At 52.8% G+C, this 19,065-nt stretch overlaps 1 protein-coding gene across 1 annotated transcript in view; it reads left to right on the top strand.

The window, feature by feature from the left end:
* The window catches only part of CCDC180 (coiled-coil domain containing 180), a 58,780-nt gene extending 43,839 nt beyond the window's left edge, over positions 1-14,941 (top strand). The window contains exons 30-38 of the mRNA XM_055125161.1: positions 327-440; positions 2,033-2,099; positions 2,784-2,925; positions 7,617-7,777; positions 8,355-8,492; positions 9,785-9,896; positions 13,155-13,260; positions 14,203-14,338; positions 14,810-14,941. Coding sequence (XP_054981136.1) covers positions 327-440; positions 2,033-2,099; positions 2,784-2,925; positions 7,617-7,777; positions 8,355-8,492; positions 9,785-9,896; positions 13,155-13,260; positions 14,203-14,338; positions 14,810-14,941 — 1,108 coding nt within the window. The remainder of the gene's footprint in view (positions 1-326; positions 441-2,032; positions 2,100-2,783; positions 2,926-7,616; positions 7,778-8,354; positions 8,493-9,784; positions 9,897-13,154; positions 13,261-14,202; positions 14,339-14,809) is intronic.
* Positions 14,942-19,065: the final 4,124 nt, after the last annotated feature.

The following is a 19,065-nucleotide window of genomic DNA, read 5'->3' on the forward strand; positions in this document are numbered from 1 at the left end:
ATCTAGTGTAGGCATGTCCCGAACACTGCATGGGACACACTTACCCCAACAGCAAAAAAACCCGCCCCCCCCCCCGGCTTATGGGAATCTCAGATTCCAACGGGCACATCGTCACCTCACTCGGAGAGAGCTGGCAACCCCCTTTGTCTCACCTGGGGTCTCGCCTCCAGGAAGCAATGATACACCATTCCAGGCCCAGCCCCCTTGCTAGGGGCTTCATTCCCCCCAAGGAGCTGGTGCTCAGGGAGGTCAAGAGGTCTCCGAGGGCCACTGTCTGCCCAATGGGCGGTCGCTGCTCAAGCTCAGATGCCGGGGTCTGTCCACAGGATGCAGAGCACGGGGATGGAACTCACTCTGCCCCACAACTACTCCCTGTACACCAAGCCCAGCCGAATGGAGAAGAAGTTGCAGGTGCTTGGAGAGAAGCCGCCCCGCACTGAGTAAGCCTTTCCTGGGGGCCAAGTAAACCTGTTTCTGACTCAGAGGAGGGGGCCGATGAGAGGCGCAGCCAAGAGGGCAGGGGAGGGGTGGGAGGTAAAGGTGGCGGCAAGGCACTCTCCTAGCTCACGCTCTGAGGTCTGCGGGTGCATTTTTTTTTGCAACTTCTTTTGCAAGTGTTTTTCCTGTTCCCGATTCTGCCTTGCCTTCATTTTCCTTTCAGCTATCCAAATAAAACCTGTTCCCCTGAATCTGGCTCTCCTGAAAGCAAACGAGCACTATTTTGCCTTCAGAAAATCCAGATTGCTCAGAGGAAGCCGAGGTGGATGGTGGCCCCTACTCACCCCTTGACCAGCGCACCTGCCCCTCCCCGCCACCACACACATGCACAGTACCCCCGCTCCCCCATCACTGTTTTTTTGTTTTTTTTTTGTTTTTGCAATCCCTGTGGGGAAAGGTAGCTGTTAGGAGAGTGGCCTCAGTGTTCAAAAGAAAGCAGCAGTTCAGTGTCCCCACCCCACGCACCTCTCAACTCTGTGCTCTGGCATGTTGCTGGCACCTCGGCACCATCAGCTCACCCGTTGATTCATGTGTCACCCAAGCAAGGCAGCACTCCATCGTCTCCGCCAAGTACCTCCCTCCTCTGCTCCTCAGAGACCCCCTTGACCCCCTCTCCCCAGCCTGAACCATGGACAGTCACCTACATGTCCATCTCTCTAATTTTGTCACTCCAAGAGTGTTACAGAAAAGTACACTGGACCAGAGAGAGAGAGACAAAGAGAGACAGAGACAGAGAGAGAGAGAGTACAGCAGGCAGGGCCCTTGCCTTGCACGCAGCCAACCCCCAGTTTAATCTCCAGAGCACAGAGTCAGGAGCATTGCTGGATATGTGTCCCCATCAAAACAAACAGACAGACAGTCTCACACATGCAAGGCAGGGATCTACTACTGAGGTAGATTCTGGGCTGCTCAGAGGAGAATTGTCACGGCATCTTGAAGCTGGGAAGCGCAGGCAGATTTCTCCGGCACTGCCTGTGTGTTTGGGCGAGACCCTTGTCTTCTCAAGCCACCCACGGGGGCCTGCCATAAGTCTCTCCCACACCCTTAAAGCCAGAGGTCACCTCTGCCTCTGTGCCACACCCCCTCACCAATTCCTTTCTTGAGGAGCCATCAGTAGCTGTGGGTTGGGTGTGGGACAAGGTTATGAGACCCTCAGGAATTGATTCTGTGTGTGTGTGTGTGTGTGTTTTGCAGGGATTTAAAAAAAATTTACTGAATCACCATGCGATAGTTACAAGCTTTCATGTCTGGGTTACAATCACACAATGATCAAACACCCATCCCTCCACCAGTGCACATTCCCCACCACCAATATCCCTGGCATACCCTCCTCTTTCCCACCCTCCCCCTGCCTCCATGGCAGACAGTATTCCCCATACTCTCTCTCTACTTTTGGGCATTATAGCCTGCAACACAGACACTGAGAGGTCATCACGTTTGGTCCATGATCTACGTTCAGCACACATCTCCCATCCCGACTGGTTCCTCCCGCCACCATTTCCTCAGTGATCCCATTCTCTGTTCCATCTCGCAGGGACTTTAAGGGGATCATCCTGAGCCTGCTCTGGGAGAGTCATGAGCACCTGCTGGCCGTGATGGAGGTGAGCGCCACTGTCCCCGCTGGCACCCTGCTGGCAACGGTCTTGTGAGGCTGAGGAGAGGCGCACTGGGCACTGCGCCACAGCCCTGTCACCAGAGGCTTGCTTTCCCACCCAAGGTCGCCCTCGTTCCGTCACTGACCCATTTAGTCAGGCCCCGAAGGTGCCTTGGACTCATTCTCCGTGTCGGGCACCAAGTGTGCCAGGGAACACAGACCCCGTCTCTGACTCAGAGGAGGGTGGCCAGGACTGGGAGTGGGGCGGGGGGGGGGGGGGCGCGTGGGCGCGATATGGAAACAGGCACCCACACCGGGCTCTGCATTTCCCACCCCCTCCCACGGCGATGAGCCCTGCAGAGCAGCCTCAAGTCCAGCACCCAGTGTGGCACTGCACAACCCCTCCAGGCCTGGTCGCGGGCAGGAGACGCGGCTGGGCTTTGGGAGAGGCTATCTAGAGCTGGGTCCTGCCACCCTACCCTGGCCCTGGGAGGTGAGAGGAAAGGGACAGAGCAGGGGAAGAGCATGGACAGGACAGAGCCCAGGACAGAGCCGCAGAGACTGGGAGGCCTCCAGGGAGGATAGACGAGGCAGGAGTCTCTGAGTCCCACGGTGTGTGTGTGTGTGTGTGGTGTGTGTATGTGTGTCACCCCGCCCCGTCCACCCCCATGCTGGCTTCCCTCCCTTGCAGGAGTTTTACCACAAGGAGAAGCACCCGAACACCAGATATGACTTCATGCATGAAAACTTCGATCAGTGTTCGGAGAACGTGGCCAGGAAGATCATGGAGTACTACAGCGACACGAACGACTACCACAACTCCTGCCTCATCGGTGGGTGCGGGCTGGGCGGGCGGCAGGCGGGCAGCTGAGGGCACCCCAAGCCACCCCTGGAGCTAGGCCTGAGCACTGTGGCCTGTAGGTCACTGTGACAAGCTGACAGCTAGGAACTAGGTAAAGTCCTTCATCAGACTTAACTGAAAAGAAACAAAATTGCCAATTCTCTCTCACTCCTTTCTCTCTTTCTCTCTCTCCTTTCTCTTTCTCTCTCACACCCTTCCTCCTCTTTCTTATTCTCTCTCCCTTCCTTCCTTTCTTTCTCTTTCTCTCTCACACCCTTCCTCCTCTTTCTCATTCTCTCTCCCTTCCTTCCTTTCTTTCTCTTTCTCTTTCATTCTTCATTTCTTCCTTAAGAAGAAATGTTACTGTGACTTGTAACACGGTGTGTGTGTGTGTGTGTGTGTGTGTGTGTGTGTGTGTGTGTGTGTGTGTGTGTGTGAAACATCCTGCCTAGGGTTAGAGAGACGGCTCAGGGGGGTGAGTGAGTGCTTTGCTTGTGGGACACCTGGATTCTCTCCCTGGCACCATGTGTGTCCCCACCCAAGGGTCCCCTCAGTACACACACCAAGTACTGCTGGGTATGGCTACAAAAAAATAATAATAAAACCAGCAAAATATTTTGTTTATTGCATGAATGCTTTGTGCAGCTTCTTGAGATGGTCACAAATGAATAATTCACCCACTTAAAGAATTTTCACATTTCTGAGTTGAATCCTCGCTGAGTTTCATTTGTGAGTTTGTTTTGTTTTTGTTTTTGCTTTTTGAGTCACACCTGGCAATGCACAGAGTTTACTCCTGGCTTTGCACTTAAAAATTACTCCTGGCGGTGCTCAGGGGACCATACGGGATGCTGGGAATTGAACCCAGGCCAGCCGCATGCAAGGCAAACGCCCTACCCGCTGTGCTATTGCTCCAGCCCCCATTTGTGTTTTTTTAATAAATCATTTTTTGCAGTGCCAGAGATTGAACCCAGGTCTCCAGCATGCAAGATATCTGCTTTTAAACTGATCCACATCTCTAGCCTAGTGTGGACCTTATGTGGGCCTCTGTCCTGTCACTTCCCCAGACTGGGCAACGGCCACGCTACTTCCTGTTTCTCATAATTTTCCTGTTCTGATTTCGTGTGTCTGGAGCACTGGGGACTGGCGTCTTTCATTCTGGACCTTATTATCAGGGTCCAGTCTCATAGCCTGTGCCAGCCCTTCATTGCCTTTGATGACTGCACCATGTTCCGGTGGGTTCCGACGACAGAATGCATGTCATCTCACCACTTAATCACAGGCGCTGGGGTGTTCACCTGGGGCTGTTTGGAGTCACGCTGCTGCCGCCGACCTTCATGTTTCTGTTTTTGTGGGCGTGTATGTTTTCATTTCTCCTGGGTATAAACTAGGAGTAGAATTGCTGGGTTGTATGGGAACGCTGGTGTTTGATCGTGAAAGCACCCTTTCGCAGATAATTAGTAAGGTGCCTGCTGTACATTTGACCTGGGCTGAGTTGCACGAACTCGCTCGACAGCATCTCCTGAGGAAGAGGGTTGAGAAGACCAGCAGCGGAAACCCATCGCGACACTTATGTTTATTATAAGAACATGAAAGGAGCGGTGAGGACAGAGTCCTCGGGGCCCCTTGCCCGTTTCCCCACATTCCTCTGCCTCTCTGTCTGCAGCCAAGGATGCCTTAGAAGACCTGGACGCTTCTGCTTCTAATGACAGGGATACTGAGGGCCTCGCAACCACTGTGTTGGCCGAGGGCCAGCAGGGGGAGGGGAGGGAGAGGATCGGGGCACAACCAGACTTGGTTCGAGATCCAGCACTGACATCTTCCAGACTCTGAGGGGACCTTGACTATACCACCTCACACCCCATAAGTCTCCGTTTGTTTCCTTGTCGGCTACGTGGAGATGGAGGCAACGGCCATCTGGAAGACTTGCTTTGGAGGATCAAGCCCTGGGGATGGACCTGCCTTACTTAGGGGGGAGACCCAGCCGTGGCTCTTATTTATTTGGTGATTGAAGGACTGGAATTGAGTCACAATCAGCAGTTTTGCATCATTTTTTCTCTTTTTTGGGGGAGGGGGTTCACACCCGGCAATGTACAAGGGTCACTCCTGGCTCTGCACTCAGGAATTACCCCTGGCAGTGCTCACGGGACCAAATGGGATGCTGGGAATCAAACCCGGATCGACTGCGTACTACGCAAACGCCCTACCCGCCGTGCTATCACTCCAGCCCCACATCTTTAGCTCAGGATTTCTTCAGGGAGTTCTGAGACCATACCCTGTGTGATCGATCTCGGAAGAAAGGTTCCTGTGGCAAATAGGCTTAGGAAATGCTATAGATTATGTTCATCTTGGGTAGAGAAGTAAAATTCACATAAAATGGAAACTTCTATTTCTTCTGATTTTTTGGGGGGGAGGGACGGTCCAGAAAATTTGGACAAGATTTTTTTGTGTGTGACCAATCTTTAAAATGCACTGATGAGCGAACTGTCAAATGAGAAATAAACAGACCCCAATTAAGGTCTAGAGAGATAAATTGAGCTGCAGCACCATGCTCTTGCCTTGTGAACCTTGTCGATTCTTCTGCTAACTCAAGCTATTTTCCTGACCTCCAAAGCATCGGGAAGAGGAGGCAAAGCATCAAACTACTCAAAGTGGAAAGTGGAGAGACAAGCCACATGAAACTGGGTCTCCCCAGGACTCCACCTGCAGAATACAGTGAATAAGACAGAAACCAACCCTAGATTAATTCAATAGCTGGAAGGAAACGGTCTTATTCATCACCTTGGAACTAAGTTCATTACTGAACCTAAGTTCAGGTGCTTGCTACTCAAAGCTGGAGACTCAGGGCAGGGAGTAGAAATAAGGGTCTTATTCAGGTGCTCCCAAACTGAGAAAATAATTGACATGCTGTCCTTCTTTAACTTGTCTTTCTTTGATTGGGGGCTCAGTGTTTCTAGAGGGCTGACTTGGGAAAGTAAGTTAGAAGGAATTTTAGGGCAGTAGGTTGGGCGAAGAGAGTAATGTCTCAGGGCAGTCTGGCTAGCATCAGCGTTTAATGACTCCTAGGAGTGATGTCTGCTGCTTGTAAAACTCTGAGACAACACGGATATACAGCCACTCACCTGCAGAGTCTGCATGAGTATCTTTCCAGAGGCCTCGGTGCTTGCTCCTCCCGCCTCCATCCACCACGACCTGGTTTAACGTTAAACCTACAACACAGGACATACAGGGATCCCCAAGGACTGGGGATTCTAAGAAGTACACATATGGGACGCAAAATGGAGTCTCTTAACTCTTGCTCACTCACAGGTCAAGGTGAAGTTAAAAACTTTGCTGAGAGTCTCTAAGTGTCAATCAGCCCTTTTATGGTTTTCAATCCTGAAGTCATACTGGAATAAATCAGAATTCAGTTTTCTTTCTGTGGATCATCCAAATGATCTCTCAAGTAACAAAGAGCTTGAGTTACTCATGCCCAGGTGCTTGTTAAATAGGGGCACTGTAAATCATCTCAGGGGAAAAAAACACCTCAAATTTGAGCCCGTGTGGATTTCCACCAACAAAATGTCCAGAATATGAGCTCACAGTAAAGCATACAAACAAAGCAAACCCAGATACAAGAGGAAAAGGAACCTTGGGCACGAGACAACAGAATGAGAGCAGTAAAGACTCTAGGTGCTGGGGTCAGAGCTATAGGACAGCGTGTAGGGTATTTGCCTTGCATGCAGCTGACACAGGTTTGCTCCTTGGCACTCCAGATGGTCCCCTAACCCCACCGGGCTTGATTCCTGAGCACAGAGCCAGAAGTAAGCCCTGAACACCGCTAAAGCTTCAGGTTCAGAGACATGAGGGCTAGTACAGGAGGTGAGGCACTTGCCTTGTGTGTGAGTGCAGCAGCAACAACCCCAGTTCAAATCCCCGAAACCACCAGAGGTAATGGTCCCCTGAGCACCACCAGAGGTGACTTCTGAGAAGGCCAGGAATATCCCTGAGCAGCACTGGGTATGAACCAAAAATAGACAAGAAGATTTCAGACACGAATGCATCAGACACAGAAAAGCTGCGTGGTCGAGTTAAATAACAGAGAAAGTTGATAACAAAGAAGAAGCAAGAGACTATTAAAACGGCCAGGTAGATATGAAGGAGAACCAAATGGAGCTTCCATATCTCAAAGCTCATTGAAGCTTGTTGAAAATTTAAAATAAGGAGTGTCATCGCTACCAGATAACTCACAGGTAGAGGTAAATTCAGGATCTGGAAGGCAAGTGCAAAGAAAGTATTCAAAAGGCAACCCAGATAAGAAGGCAAAAATAGGGAAGAGAGGCAAAGAAACGTGGACAGAAAGAGTCAGCCTGCCCTCTAGATATTTTGAGGGCAAGTGGGGTGAACTTGGGAGACTCGTCTAGTTCAAGACCACGTCTGGGGAGAGAATGGATGAGCCAGAAGTGCTGAAAGACACAATGCATTTGTAATGAGCTGAAAATTCCTGCAGAGTGAAGAAAGCCTTTGATCCTGTAAAGCAAACAGGTTCTATGTGATTAGGCCCCGGAGCACCTTTTGATGAGGTAGCTATTACATCATAGGCCAAATATTTCCCACTGGGAACCGACCCTGATCCTTTGTTGGAAAGATTATTTTAGCAGTTTGGCTCTGCTCTGTCCTCCCCTCTGTCCCCATCCCATTGTACAGAATTACGGGGCCAGATGAGGAGATTTGAGGAACTTCTGCCCCAAGTGTGCTGGCTAGCGATGGAGAACTTCAAGGAGAACCACTGGAAGAAGTTCTGTGCTGGCGTCGAGGAGATCTGGAACCAGTTTATTGATCATCAGAAACAACTGGAGAGAAGGAAGGTGAGGGCCCTAGAACCACCCCTTCCACTCCAGGATCCAGATTCACACCCCTCCCCCATCACCCCAATTCAGAAATGGAGGCAGAGCCATAGGTAGAACCCAGCACCAGGGAAGAAGACTGTTATGCAGGCAGAAAGGTACAAGGCATTGGAAAAAATCAGAAGCCACAGCTGCTTCACAGAAGCAGCAAGCTCCCCATTGGAGTGAATGGATGGCCTGCTAGGGGCTCGACGGGACTGTGGCCCCTGGGGTGGACAGTCCTCATCTATTCGCTCCTTGGGGCTTTGGGATACGGATGCTATCGACATCATTGACTTAAAGTCCTGATTGTGCCAGAGCAGATGTTCCACTCATCCCCTCCCTGATTGTCAGGCTGGGTTTTAGCCCTGGATTTTGCCTTCTCCACCCCAGACCCCATCTGCTGGCCCCCTCCCCGCCCCGCCCATGACCTTTCACACTCTCAGTCTAGCCATGATCTTAATTGGCAGAGAAAAAAAGGTCAGTGACTTGTTGATCCTACCGCAAGCCTGGTCCATGTCCCCACCCCCACTCTGATGTATGAATTATTTGACTGAAGGATAAAAATGTCCAGAAACTCCATCCAAATATCGGACACCCGGCCAACAGCCAAGATATGGAGTCTTTATGTCAAGTGGAGGAGAAGCGGCAGAAAGATTTAGAAGGGGAGATCAGAGCAAGCACGGAGAAGCTGGAGGTCAGTGGTGCCGCGGCTTTTGTTGGGGGCCTTCACTCCCTCTACAGAGGTGATTCCAGTGGGTATCTGAGAGCAGCATTTCGCTGTCATCTGGCCAAAGGAGGCCATGAGAGCAGATGGAGATGGTCCTTACTGACCGGTTTGGGTAGGGGGGAGTTGTGGGTCTACTGAGTGGTGCTTAGGAATTCCAGGAGCTCCTCCCTGTGAGTTTAGGCCAACCAGACCCTTGAGTCACTGTGAAGTGCCCTGGGTGCAGTGCTGCCTGGGGCCTACAGACGACTCACCCCCCAGGCCCCTCAGCAGTATCAGGGCATTGGTCAGGGAACCAATGTGCTGGAAATCAAAGCAGGGCTGACCACATGCAAGTTTCTTGATCCATGTGCTACTTTCATAGCCCCTGACTGCTTTTTTTTAAATTTAATTTTATTTTTATAAAGTTGTTCGAAGCAGTTCATGACAGATAATATTCGAACACCAATCTCACCACCATGCACATTCCCACCGCCATAAGAGGAAAGTGTGTGAAGATTGTTGTATTTCATCCTGGAGTCATTTAAGCTCTTGCGTAAGAGATTACAAGCATGTGTGTTAAACCCAAACTAATGTGTGCTACTTTTGGTGCACGAGTGGTCTAGAGTAGAAGAAGTTGTGCAGCTGCAATGTCCTCCAGGACATTCTGTGGTGCTCTCTTCTGGGAGCTTTATTTTATAGTCTCTAGATCTTCGCCACTGATGAGATTATATGGCGCCAGGGGCAGTTCGTGGGTGTGACTGCCAAGTTACTGGAAAACTGGGGAACTGGGGGGAGGAGGCCCAGTCTCGTTCCGAGTAGGTCGGAGATCTCAGTCACGGGTCCCACATCCCTGGGTTTTACTGAAGTTTCCCCCATAGGTGAGGCTCGTCCGAGCCTGTGGAGAGTGTCCTTGAGCATGGCTGTGTGGTTGGGTTCTCTGTTACTGAACTTTAAATTGAATTTTTAAACATTTTGGGGCTAATTGATTATAATTAATGTATCACAATAAATTACAATGAAGACTCCCCGCCCCCCCACCTCCATTCTTCATGTAATTTCCTCTTTGGTACATTTCCTACATGTGTATCTTTGGCCGTTTCTGAGTCATTTCCTGTCTTCAAGCCCAGTCCCCTTTTGGGAATGGCCTCTTGACCAAGGACCTGTGAACCTGGACACCTGGGTGGGGTTTCGTCTCACTGCTGGATCCCTGGCCCCTCTCCCCAGCTTCTCTGGAGCGCAGCCCCTTGGCCTGCAGCCCCCAGAACCCATGTATCCCCCAGGAGTTCACCAGGAAGTCCACCATGCTTTTCATAAACAAGCTGGCCATCTTCACCGAGAAATTCCTGATGCAACTGGACGAAGTGGTCACCACCGATGACATCCAGACTGCGAGTGAGTGGCAGCAGCCTTATGTCCTGGTGTTGGGGGTTGGCGAGATAGAGGGTGCTGGGCTGGAGGGGTCTGTTTTCCCCCAACTCTCCCCAAGTGAAAGCATTCTCCACTGAGGAGACTATTTTTGTTTTCATTAAAAGTAACTTTGAGAGGGTCAGGGTTGAGGAGTGGGGGGTGGGGTGAGGAGCGCTGGCAGAATAGCACAGGGTTAAGGTATATGCCACAAAGTCCCCAAAGCATTACCGAGTGCAGCCCTGAAGGTGTCCCCAAGCACTGTCAGGGTGACCCAAGTAATCCCCGGCAGAGCGGGACTGAGCAGTGCCTCATCTGCAGGCCCTTGCTTGAATCACCGGCATTGGGTAGACCCCCAAAGACATTTTGGGGGAATGGACTCTGATGTGGTTCTCAGGGACAGGGGTCCTTCCCTGCAGCACTTGGCCAACCTGGCCAGCTGGTCAGGTGCCCAGGCCTGGCCAGATAGGGCTGCTTAGACCAGCAGTGCTGGGGTCCCCAGGGCTGTACCCAGAGGTGCTCAGAGGGACATGCCCAAGTCCCAAACGTGCCTGCCAAACATGCACCTCCAACTGCTGGGCTATCTCCCCTGCCCCTAAAATAACTTTTTTAAAATCTAAAAAGCAAATCTCAAACACATGGACGATTTCCCTAAATTCTCAAACACATAAAGACAATTTCTGGGCTGACCCTGGTGACTTCTGTCCCCACCGAGCTCAAGTGTGAGGCCTGCACTGTCCCATTCGGCATCGCCATCAGTGGCTCCACAAGCCCTACCCCACCCCCACATTGCAGAAGTCGACAATTGTATGTGAAAAAAAAAAAGACACTTTAATAGTCAACAAGCTTCATATGGTTGGGACAGGGAGAATGTTCCCAAGTCGGAGATGAGACCTCAAAGCCATAAACCAAATCACGGGCCCTTCGCTGTAGCCAGAACAAAAAGAAGATGTTGATGAGGGGAGAAGCCAGAAATTAGGCAACTCCTGACAGCTGACAAATCAGAGACACTCAATATCCCTATGGTAAAGAGAACCCCAAGGGGTCAAAGTTGTCAACGGAGAGCAAGAAGAGGTGGGCCCCTTGTGTGTGACCCCAGTACCCCAAACACTGCTGGGAATTCTCCTGGCGCTGCCACACGCCAAACACCACATCTGGGCCTGTGGGGACCTCGCCCATTCACTCTAACTCCGTCCAGTGTCCACTACCCAGTCGGACCATCATTTATTGGTCCCATTCCCCAAAATGGGCACAGGTACCACAGCTAAATGAGCATGACCCCCGGGGAGCCAGCCAGTGCAAGTCCAGCAACCGAAAGTAGGGGACCCCCAGCTAGCATTGGGGGGGATGGGCGAACCCCCCCAGTCAGATGCGCAACCCCGTCAACCCAGCACATTTGCAGCCCCTGGTTATTACAACAATAACAACAAACAGGGTGGAGGTGATGCCCTCCCCGCACCCCCCCCCGCCTTGCTGGTCAGAGGCAGGAGGCCGGGGTGAAGCGAGGTCCAGAGAAGATGCAGGTGTTCTAGAGAACCCAGGGCCGGGTGCAGAGAGGACCTGCTCTGATGAGTTCAGTCAGTTCCTGACAAGCTCCACAGCTCCGTGCCCCAGCCCCAGCCCCTGGTGCTGGACTCCAGGACATCCGCCTGGACCCTGAGGGCCACCGTGGACACGTCAGGAGCCCCTGCAGCGGAGATGCCGGCTGCCTCCCTCTTGGAAGCTGCCTCCTGCCCAGTTTCCTGCTGTCTGATGTGGCCCCTGCTGGCGTCCCTCGGCTCCCCAGTCCCTTGGCTGTGCAGCTCGTCCCCCAGTGCCCCCTCCCTGGGGAAACCCTGTACAGCTTCCATTTGCTCCCCTCCCTCCCAGTCTGCATGCTAGGGTCCGAGCTGCAGCTTCCTTTCTTTCACAAATCACAGACGCACCTGGACACGGCCCCCACCCCTACCCCCCGCCCCCTTCCGAGGTGTGCCCGTGATCACCTTTGGTTACAGTTGTTCCTCCCCGGACCCCCATCTTCCTCCAGCCGCTGGCCTTGGTTCAGCACCTCTGTTTGCCCCTGTTTACCATTTAGGTGAAATATACCAGCAGGGCAGTGGGTCCTGAGAGCTCTCACTCCTCTGCCATTTTGCCAGAGTTCCCAGAGAGTTCTCAGTCTTCTCTTTTTCCCCATCAGGCGAGGCTGAAACTCTCTGATAAGGTGCCTGCTGCCTTTGTAACCGCGCAGAGCCGAAAAGTCACATCCTAACTGCTGTCACCATCACTAATCTGTTCAAGAATCAAAACCCGTCTCGGACGGTTTTGATTGCAGAGACGAACGTTTCTTGTAGCAGTGTGAGAAAGAGACAAGCTCAGTCCTTAGAGAGCAGCACACAGCGCCTTCCCCGCCTCTGCACGCCCCCTGTCCTCTTCCGGGGGGGGGGGGGGGTCTGGGAGGAAGGTGACAGGGAGAAGCTGGTGGAGCGGTGTGTGGTGGCTTAGGAGGCGCACTCCTCTGCCACCCCCCCTCCCCTCCAGTGGACGCTTTCCAAACTGTCAGCCCCGTGTCCCTCCTTTTCTATTGCTGGACACCATCTTCGGTGAATGTGTCCCCCCACTGTTGGACACGGTCCATCCCAGCGTCTGTCTCCTGTGACCATGCTGAAGGGGACATCTGCGTCCCTCTGTTTCCACTCGGGGTCAAGAAGCAGATTCGCGGGGTCCCCGTGCATGTATATTGGGTGGGCGCTGTCCAGCCCTGGGCTCTCATGAAGAAGTGGGGCCCACAAAGATCCAGGGGGGCTGAGTGCAGGGGGAGCCCAAGGCAGGGGAGGCAGCCGGGGGGACCCCCCGCCCAGAAGCAGTGGAGCTGGGAAGACCTCCCGTCCCTCCCTGTGACTCAGGGATGCAGGAGCCTCAGCTTGCAGATCAGGGCATGTGCCCCAGACCCCCTGCCTGCTCCTTGCCCCCTCCTCAGACAGAGCCCAGGGAGGAAGGCCAGCCAGGGCAGGGCAGGAGCAAAGGGACAGCCTAGCCGTAGGCAGTGCCTATTTAGAGATCATTTGAGCTGGACTCAGCCCAAGGCTCTGCCAGGCCTCCCCGGAACTCTGAGCAGGTTGTCTGGCCCAGGGCACACATCGCCCAGACCACCCCTCACGTCCTCCAGAGACAACCCCAGGCCGAGCTGCCCCAGTCTCTGTCAGGAGGAGTCCCCCGGTGGCAGGCTAGGGGTGAGGCCATGCCAGTGACCCGTCTCTTGCCCGCCAGAGGTGTCTCCCCCCAGACAGAAGATATCCATCCTCATCCGGAAGAAGCTCGCGGGGCTCCCCATGGAGGAAGAGAACGAGAAGCCCCTGATTGAGCGGGGGCCCGGGTAAGAGTCCAGAGCTGCCGGGACCCTGGCTGCGGTGGTGGGCTCCGGGATGCCGAGATGACACTGGCCCAAAGGCGTTCTGGCCTGGGCCTCAGCTTCCTGCTCTGTGAGCTGGGCCGCCTGCCTTTCTTTCTTGTGGACGTTTTGAAAAGGTAATGGGTAAGGGGACCTAGGATGTGAGATAAGGCCACCAGTCACTGTCACTGTCACTGTCATCCCGTTGCTCATCGATTTGCTCAAGTGGGCACCAGTAATGTCTCCATTGTGAGACTTGTTGTTACTGGGTTTTTTTTTTTTTTGGCATATCGAATACGCCACGGGTAGCTTGCCAGGCTTTGCCATGTGGGCGGGATATTCTCGGTAGCTTGCCGGGCTCTCCGAGAGGGGTGGAGGAATTGAACACGGGTTGGCCACATGCAAGGCGAACACCCTACCACTGTGCTATCGCTCCAGCCCAAGGCTGCCAGTAAGAACCCATAAGGAAGGGGAACCCTGTCTGCCAGAGAGAAGGAGGAGGAGGGATACTGGGTACCCAGTTTCCTTCTGAGCGGCTGGGAACTGGTGCCCAGTGGCTGGCTGAGGAGAGAATTGGGACCCAGGAAAGGGACTCACTGGAGGTTGAGGGTGGCCCTTCCCGAGAAGGGACATGAAGGTAAAAATCAGACCTGAAGAAGCAGAGTGATAAATGCTCCCATTGGGGATTCTCATGATGTTAAAACATGAGAGTGTTTTTATTTTTCAGGAAAGGGTTAACTTTTAATTAGGATTAAAGTCTGGGGCCACGCAAATGCGCCCGTGTGGATTCTTGTGAGCTAATCTAAACTACCGAGATGCCCAAGACCCCGCCCATGCCCTTAGAGTCTTGCCAGAGGAGAAAGGCCCAGCCTCCCCCGGGCTGGAGGCGTGGCCATGCAGAAGGCTGACAGGCTTGTCTGTTGGCAGGAAGTGGCCAGGACTGAAACCAACCCCCTTCACCATCCAAGCCAAGATCTTCCTGCAGAAGACGCCGCCCATCACCACCACCAAGACCACACTGGGCCACCTGGCGGCCGTGGAGGCCCGGGATGCCGTCTACCTGGTGTGTGGGGACACGGGCAGGTGGGCAGGCAGGTGGGAAGGGCTGGCATTGGCCGCCCTGGCGGGGGTGGGGGGGACAACCTTTGACCCCTATGCAGATGACACCTACCTGGACAGCAAGTGCCCCGGACCCCATCCCCACCCCGTGTCTCTGTCAGGAGGAGTCCCCTGGTCGGGAAGGTCACATGAGGAAGGGCTGTGACACACCCACAGTTACTGGGGGTTGGGGAGCTGCTGCCCACAGGGGACGGTATTCTTTGTTTGAAGAGTGAGTCTCCAGCCTGTGGCACTCCCAGCCATGCTCGGGGGAGAAAGCAGGGCCGGGAGTGGAACAGATGCCAACCCCCCCCCCAATAGGTGAGGCACAGACTCCAGTCCTGGGAGTCCTCTCCTTAGCTTTGGGGGCAGCACCCTCTCCGGGCAGAGTCTGCAGTCCCTCCTACAGTCACCTCTCCCTGTGCCTTGTCCCCAGAAATATCTGACATTGCTTGAGGAGAAGTTAAAGAAGATCCAGGATGAAAACGCAATACTGATAAAGAGGGCTCAGAGCTGGAAGGAGAGCTGGCAACGCTCGGTGAAAGTCCTCCGGAGCCTGTACCTGTGACCCCTTCAACCTGTCCAAATAAAGGCTTATTTTGTATGGATTCCTGCTCCGTCCATCCTTCCATCTATCCATCCATCCACCCATCCATCCATCCATCTACCTATCCATCCATTCATCCACCTACCCATCCATCCATCCATCTACTCCTGTATCCCTTCATCATCCATCCACCCATTTATTCATGCATGCGTGCATCCACCCACCCACCCATCCATCCATCTATTCAATGTATCCATCTTCCCACCCACCCATCCATCCAATTCACTCATCCACTCACCCATCTACCCACCCATCCAGCTATTCACCTACTCATCTACCAGTCCATCTACCCATCTATTCATGCATGCATCCATCATCCATCAAACCATCTAGTCAAGCATACATGCATGCATCTACCCACCCACCCATCCATCACCCAATCATCCACCCACCCATCCATTCACCTAATCACCCACCCACCCATCCATCCACGCAATGACTCACCCATCCATCCATCCACCCATACACTCACCCATCCACCCATTTGTCCACTATCCATTCATTCACCCACCAAATCCATCTACCCATCTATTCGTGCATCCACCCATCCATCCATCTGTCCAAGGAATCCCCCCCTCCAATTCATTCTTTGTGCCCAGTATTGTAGCTTTATCAGTGACCAGGAGGCCATGAGGTCCCTACCTACCCAAGACATGACTTCCAGTAAGTGAGGGTGGATTGGGACCCACAGCAAAAATGGTCACAGGAATGGGCAACTTAGAACTGCATCAGTTGTAAGTTGTTCAAGCAGTACTTTGAAGGATATAAACTTCCCAAAGGTTAACTCCTCATCTTGGAATAATAAAACATATGGAGAGAGTATGTTGTACATGGAATGAACCGTGGGTTATACTGCACCTATGTGCTGGTGTCTATGTTGTTTTTTTTAATTGAATCATCGGGGCTGGAGCGATAGCCCAGTGGGTAGGGTGTTTGCCTTGCACTCGGGTGACCCGGGTTCGATTCCTCTGCCCTTCTCAGAGAGCCCGGCAAGGTACCGAGAGTATCTCACCCACACGGTAGAGCCTGGCAAGCTACCCATGGCGTATTCGATATGCCAAGAACAGTAACAACAAGTCTCACAATGGAGATGTTACTGGTGCCCCCTCAAGCAAATCGATGAGCAATGGGATGACAGTGACAGTGATTGAATCACTTTTAACTTAGATACAGTTAAAAGATACAGTTTCATGTTTAAGTTTCAATCATACTTGATTGAAGTTTCAATCAATGATAGAACACCCATCTCTCCACCAGTGCACGTTCTCCACCACCAATGTCCCCAGTATACGCCCCCTTTCCAACCCTTCCCCTGCATCCATGGCAATTTCCCCCATACTCTCTCTCTCTACTTTTGGGCATTATGGTTTGCAATCACACACTGAGAGGTTAACGCTGATGTCTTTCAAAGTCTCCTGGTCAGAGACTCCCCGGCCCTGCCTAAAGGTGCCCCGCCTTATTGTCAGAAGAGCACTTGCTCTTCATTTTCCTTCTGTCCATTTCCCCTCCAGACTTCGGGCTTCTACACAGCAGAGGCTCCTGAGTCATTTTCAGCATTACTTATTCCCCCTCCCCAAACCCCCTGCCCTTCCCCCACCCCCCACCCCAACACACAGTGAGTGCATTAGTGAATGGATGAGTGGGAAGATCTTGGCGCCCCTTACTAGATTCTGACTGGCTCTGTCTGTGCAAATGAACCCTGGTAGCTGAAGGTTCCAGCTGGCTTTGAGGCCAAGCAGGATGGCCTCTGCCTGACCCTTTCCTGCTCCTGGCAGCAGCAAAGCGCCGTCCCCATGGATGCAGGAGGCTGCCTGCCCCCTGTTGGCCAGCACCAGCACTGCAGTACCAGACAGGAAGCCCACAAATGACTCTTCACTTGGTTGACCCCAAGACAGTTCCAGGCTAAGATCTGCACATTCCCAGGGCAGCGTGTGGGTCCACAGATGCCTCCTTTGCCCCTCTCTTTCTGCCCACAAGGGCAGATCTTTCCCTGCGGTGGTATGGTGGTCCTCTTATCCCAAGGTCTCCCCCAACCAAGCCACTAAGCCTTGCTCCCACCTCCAGGGAGTGGAAAGCATTTCCCCAGCACCCCCGGGCATGGCTAACAGTTTGTGAGCCTCTGGCGTCCTTGGGAGTCATCCATGCCATGAACACCGATTTAGACAGGAAAAACAACAACAGCATGAGACCTTTGCTCCGGTTGCCCTGTCCACGCTACAGAGCTGTAGGCCCACCACAGATCCAGATGCCCGCAGTGGGGACCCATCCTCTCTTCACTAGGTGGCTGCAGGACACTAGGGGTCCCCTATACATCCCAGAGTCCAGAGCTCATAGCTACAATGGATGTTACTCCCATGAGGCCTGAAACCTGGGCGTGGACCCAACGGCTAATCCTCCCGCCCTTGCACCTCCACTGAGAACAGCCTAGGGGGCTGGAAGGATAGTACAGGGGCGTGGGCATTTGCCTTGCATGCAGCTGACCTGGGTTCCCTCCCTAGCATCTCCATATACCCACCCCCCACCACCGCCACCCCCTGAATCTCTCTTGGAGTGAGCCCTGGTGACTGCTGGGTGTGACCAAAAACTAAAAACAAAAAATTACCAAGACCAGCCGGCGAGTCACCTTGAGGTGGCCTATGGCAGAGCCACCACCACACTCTCTCCTCACCATGTCCCTTGGGGTGGCCCTTTCCTGACCAAGTGTGTGTGTGTGTGTGTGTGTGTGTGTGTGTGTGTGTGTGTGTGTGTGTGTGTGTGTGTGTGTGTGAACCTGGAAAGAGGCTGACCCCCCACAGAGAGCTGCGGGCAGAGGTTTCCCTGGGCTCCTGGGAGCCTGGCCTTGGAAGCTGGAGCCTGCCTTTTTCCTCTCACCTCGGCCCTTCTGTGCCCCGAGCTCTTCTTCGGCTGTTCCTCCCTGTACAACGCGAGGCTGCGTAAGCGGGTGCCCAGTGAAGAGCAGAAGGGCACATCCATGCAGCTTGGGGGTCGAGGATGGAGATGCTCAGGTGGGCATGGGTGCAGAGGCCTCCCCGGTACTGGGAGCTGCTGACGGACACCATGCTGGACGGCCAGGCCTCAGAACATGGCTAGGGGCAGAGCCAAGAAGAGTGTGGATGCTTGTGGTCCCCTCAAGGATCACTCCTGGTGGGCTCATGGGATCATACATGGTGCTGGGACCAAGCCCTGGTCAGCCAGATACAAAGCAAGCACCCTACCCTCTGTACTATCTCTTCAACCCTGCATATTTAATTTTCTATGATTTAATATATTTAATACAGCTTAACATATTGAATAATTCCAGTGATTGGGCTTTTTATATTCTGTTTTGTTCTGTTTGGGGGCCACAGCTGGCAGTAATCAGAACCTACTCCTGGCTCTGCGCTCAGGGATCACTCCTGGCAAGCTCAGGGGACCATTTGGAGTGCTGGGTATTAAACTCGGGGCAAGCATCCTACCCACTGTGCTATGGCTCTGGCCCCCACCGATTGGGCTTTGTCAGAATTTATGTCCGTTAAATTATTTTCACCCCCTGTGAACGGGCTATACTTTTCTGTTTCTTCGGACATTTTCTAGATCTGTATTGAGAACTTGCCATTTTATATCTCATGCTGTTATAACTGGAAATACAGCTCTACCTCAAGGATTTCAGATTTTTTTCTTTTTCTTTCTTTTTTTTTTTTTGAGGGATGGAGCCATCCATTTATGACTGTTTTCAAATCATAGTCCTTGTCACGACTATTTCCTCTTTCTCTTGATTCATCCAGCGATGTGAGGAAAAGCTTCTTCAATATCCGGTTCCTGAAGTTAGGGCTGTGGAGTGGGGCAGGGTGAGGACCATCCTTGTGCTAGTACAATGGGGAGGGCATCTGCCCTGCATGTGGCCGACCAGTGTTCACTCCCTGACATCCCATATAGTCCCCCCAGCACCACCAGGCGTAACTCCTAAGTCCAGAGCCAGGAATCTAACCCTTGAGTATCATGGGGTGGGACCCAAAAAGCCAAAAGAAAAAAATAGTAAATAAATCCAACAAAAGTTGCTTTAGCCTGTGCAGGTAGAAACAGTAACTACCAATCTCCATGCTGAT

The sequence above is a fragment of the Sorex araneus genome, chromosome 1 (genome assembly GCF_027595985.1).
Source record: "Sorex araneus isolate mSorAra2 chromosome 1, mSorAra2.pri, whole genome shotgun sequence".
Lineage (NCBI taxonomy): Eukaryota > Metazoa > Chordata > Mammalia > Eulipotyphla > Soricidae > Sorex > Sorex araneus.